We start from the raw sequence: 4,939 nt of genomic DNA, 5'->3' as shown, positions 1-4,939 counted from the left end.
TATTATTATTATTATTATTATATCATTATTACTAAGATTAACTATAATCTATAAATATAAATATATAAATAAAAGGGATATACAAATAAGAATATAAATATAGATAAATATAATCAGATATATATAAGCCGTTATATATATATATATATATATATATATATATATATATATATATATATATATATATATATATATATATATATATATAATAAGAATCAGTAATAATATTATAAATATTATAAAGATGAATATTATTAGTATTTTTATGTATTATTATTAATAATATTAAATATTATATCAAATAAAAATAAACTAGAACATATATATATATATATATATATATATATATATATATATATATATATATATATATATATATATATATATATATATATATATATATATATATATATATATATATATCTGAATAACCCAATCTGTTACACATCACGATCACTTTATTTATCCTATCTCTAATCCTGATTCCGAATTGAATTAAGTCACAGAAGTATCCAAAATCAGTTGAAGGTCTCATTCATCTTTTTATTTTTATTTTTTATATATAATTATGTTTGTATTTGATTCTCTGTCGACCTGGATAACTCCACAAAGCATATAGATTTTCTTTCTAATTACACCACAATCGTTTATATATCACTCTCAATCATCCAGTATAAGGTATCCACTGCAATTCATGAAAAATCAATCAAAATTTATAAAAAAACCGATGAACACCCATGTTCTTGTTATTTTTTTTAAAAGCTCTAGTTTGAATCAAACTACAAAAATCTAAAATTTCAGTCTTGTTAGAAATCTTTCATTCAAACTTTCTGTAAACTCTCAAATCCCAATTCTTCATATCGACTGGTAATTTTGAAGTCAAAGTTTTAATTCAAAAAGGTCAAACCTGTGTTCTTGAATCAAATTGAGGTTTTACAAATTGATTATGTTGAAATTGATATTTCATGAAGTTTCTATAGATCATTTAAAACCTTTCTCGTTTTATGATCCTAGTTTCAAACAGCCTAAATTTTAAAATCAAACATCGAGTTCAAACTCTCTTTAGCGAGTCCAGTATCTGCTGCATTTGATTTTTTTTCCCCACAAGCTCAACAAACGAATGATTCTGTTTTGAATTCAAATACTAGACAAACCTGTATATATTACTAATACGATTATTTGAGTTCTGGCAATCGTAACTATGATGAAGAGGGTGAAGAAAGGAATCAGAAAAATAAACGGATTATGTATATTAGGATACGATTTAATTCAGAAAAAAAGAAATGGTCGAGTGGTCGTGTGTTGGTTCGGGTTAGCGAGTGGTCTTGGGTTCGAGCCTCGCTTGAGGCTATTTTTTTTATAAAAAGCTTATTTGAAGGTATACTTCTTTTAATAAGTTATATTTATATTTATTATTATTATTATTATTATTATTATTATTATTATTATTATTATTATTATTATTATTATTATTATTATTATTATTATTGTTATTGTTATTATTATGATTGATTATTAATTAATGTTATTACTACTAAGTATATTAATTATCACTAGTATTATAATAATTATTATTATTATTATTATTATTATTATTATTATTATTATTATTATTATTATTATTATTATTATTATTATTATTATTATTATTATTATTATTATTATTAGTGTTATTACTATAGTTATTGATATTATTATTATTATTATTATTATTATTATTATTATTATTATTATTATTATTATTATTATTATTATTATTATTGTTATTATAAGTATTACAAAAAAAATATATTATTAGTATCATAATAAGTGTTATAACAATTATCATTATTATTACTATAAGTATTATTAATGTTATTATCATTATTAATTTATCATTTTAGTACTACTATTATTATTATGATTATTATTAGGATTATTATTGTTATTATAAAAACAATACAAGTTATTATTATCTATCGAAACTATCATTTTTGTTACAGATAAATATTTTGTACCTAAAATATACTTAATACATATATTGTAATTATATTAATAGTTTATATAACTACATATCAAACATATTAATATTATTTATATAAATACTTATATATAACAAAGTATTGATTTTTACATATAACACTAAACAATTATATATATAAATATGGATATATTAAAATACCTATATAAATATTAATCATTTTGAATATATACACAAATTAAACATATATATAATATATAAATTAGGATATAATAAATTTTGTTCAGTACGATTATATGTTTTAATATATATATATATATATATATATATATATATACAAATGGTATAGGTTCGTGAATCAGAGGCCAACCCTGCATTGTTCAGTTGTTCAATATTGTTATATGTATTTTTACTACAAAATACATTATGGTGAGTTTCATTTGCCTTTTTACCCTTTATATTTTTGGGCTGAGAATACATGCGCAATTTTTATAAATGTTTTACGAAATAGATACAAGTAATCGAAACTAAATTATATGGTTGAATGATCGAAGCCGAATATGCCCCTTTTAGCTTGGTAGCCTAAGAATTAGGGAACATCACTAATTTTGAGAATTAGTGCACGCCTAATTGACGCGAATCCTAAAGATAGATCTATGGGCCCGACGAACCCCATCCAAAGTACCGGATGCTTTAGTACTTCGATGTTGTTTTTATCATGTCCGAAAGATTTCCCAGAATGATAAGCGATATTCTTATATGCATCTTGTTAATGTCGGTTACCAGGTGTTCAATCCATATGAATGATTTTTGTCTCTATGCATGGGACGTATGTTTATGAGAAATGGAAATATGAAATCTTGTGGTCTATTAAAATTATAAAATGATTATTTATGATAAACTAATGAACTCACCAACCTTTTGGTTGACACTTGAAAGCATGTTTATTCTCAGGTACGAAAGAAATCTTCCGCTGTGCATTTGCTCATTTTAGAGCTATTACTTGGAGTCATTCATGACATATTTCAAAAGACGTTGCATTCGAGTCGTTGAGTTTATCAAGATTATTATTAAGTCAATTATAGTTAGATATATTATGAAATGGTATGCATGTCGTCAACCTTCAATGTAAAGAAAGTTTGTCTTAAAAACGAATGCAATGATTGTAAAATGTATCATATAGAGGTCAAGTACCTCGCGATGTAATCAATTGTAATGTATTCGTCCAGATGGATTAGGACGGGTCATTAGACAAGCTTTATCATAACTTAGTTTCTTAGTAAAAAGAGAATCAGGAATATGAATACCTGCGTGATCAGAGGTAATACCAAGAAACTGAGTGAAATGCTCAACAAACACATTAGTAATAGCATCATCTTCTACCATTACTCCTTGGGCATTTTCAATTGCAATAATACGACTTCTATGTACCTTTCCTTTCACAATTTTATAAAAGTATCGACTATTGTTATCACCGACACGCAACCACTCAATCTTTGTCTTTTGTTTTAGATATCTTTCTTCATCTAAAACTGCTTCATTGTAAGCCCGCAACAAACAACTAGCATCTTCCCTAAGCTCGACAGAAAAAGGACATCGATCCAAAGCAGTTTGAGCCTCATCAAGCTCGGTTTTAAGCTTAATCACACGATTGTGAAGATTACCATTCTGCCACATTAACTTACGAAGTGGTTTCTTTAGCCACCTAAGTTTCTTCACCACTTGAAACATCTTATGACCCACAACAACTCTACGCCACCCCTTTAAAACAACATCAGCAAAACCTTCTTTATGTACAATAAAATTACCAAACTTAAACGGTTTGTGATGCGTTTGGCCGGAATTGGGAAACTTTAAAACAACCGGGCAATGATCCGAAACACCATATGGCTAGAATATAGCAAAAGCATTACCATACACATCAATAAAGTTATCATTAGCCATAACCCGATCGATCTTTTTGAGCATACCATCCATTGATTGCGAACTTTGGTTCCAAGTATAACGAACAACTGAATGATTAACATCACTCATTCTGAGCATTTCTACACATTCTCAAAATTCCCTCATGGCAATAGTAACACGAGAGCTACTAGTAGTAGAATCATCGGGATCCAGCGCAACATTAAAATCTCCCATGATAATCCATGGGTAATTACCCACGAATCCCTTATGCATGATTAAATCACTCCATAACATATGACGAGTAATATAGTAGTTGTCCGCATAAACAATAGACACAAATGACTGAACACTACCATTTATCACTTTCTCCAAACAATGAATTACTTGATGCGTCATATTTAGCACCATGACGTTTACCACATTGGGATTCCAACCAAAGAATAATGCGAGTTCCATAATTACAAACCTGTTGATTCGAGACCTAACTCCACATAGGGAAGACATTCGAACAAATTGCTTAAAGTTTCGAGATATTAACATGAGTTTCCAGGACCGCACATAAGCATAAATCATTATTATTAACAATATCTTGAATCTCCTTTTGTCTAGGGTGTCGATTCAAACCCCTAATATTCCACATCGTGAAACTAATCATTGGAACCATCTTTCCTAGGGTGCTTGCCCCGTTCAGTTTGCTGCCCCATAAACATGGATGTCTCATCATCATTAACTTCAATATCACTTTCCTCATCCACAAGTTTAAGAGACATACCCACATTATCCTCTTCGCCATCTTCTGCTATATCAACACCTATACTATCAACTTCGTTAAGGTCTTTAAGGTCGTTAAGAACCTCATATGGATTTTTAATAGCTATACCTTCAGGCTCGTTAACCTTAACAGCTTCATGGTTACTTTCATGAGCCTTGGTATCATCCTTTTTCTTTATCACCGGATGATAAAGAAGAGTTTGTTTCTTCTTACCAACATTAAATCCACTTGGTTGCTTCTAACTTACATTGCTCGGACCTTTATTGGTTTTCTTTTTCCCAATCATTTCAAATCCATCCATA

General features: G+C 27.7%; 1 protein-coding gene across 1 annotated transcript; it reads right to left on the bottom strand.

Moving 5' to 3' along the window:
• Nucleotides 1–647: 647 nt before the first annotated feature.
• LOC139886535 (uncharacterized) lies at nucleotides 648–4,003 on the bottom strand. The gene is made up of 3 exons (XM_071870376.1): nucleotides 3,908–4,003; nucleotides 3,268–3,850; nucleotides 648–685 (listed from the first exon to the last, which is right to left on the bottom strand). The coding sequence occupies exons 1-3, from the start codon at nucleotides 4,001–4,003 to the stop codon at nucleotides 648–650; spliced, it is 717 nt and encodes a 238-aa protein (XP_071726477.1).
• Nucleotides 4,004–4,939: the final 936 nt, after the last annotated feature.

Source organism: Rutidosis leptorrhynchoides, chromosome 1 (assembly GCF_046630445.1).
Source record: "Rutidosis leptorrhynchoides isolate AG116_Rl617_1_P2 chromosome 1, CSIRO_AGI_Rlap_v1, whole genome shotgun sequence".
Taxonomy (NCBI): Eukaryota; Viridiplantae; Streptophyta; class Magnoliopsida; order Asterales; family Asteraceae; genus Rutidosis; species Rutidosis leptorrhynchoides.
This window is presented reverse-complemented; position numbering and strand designations above follow the sequence as displayed.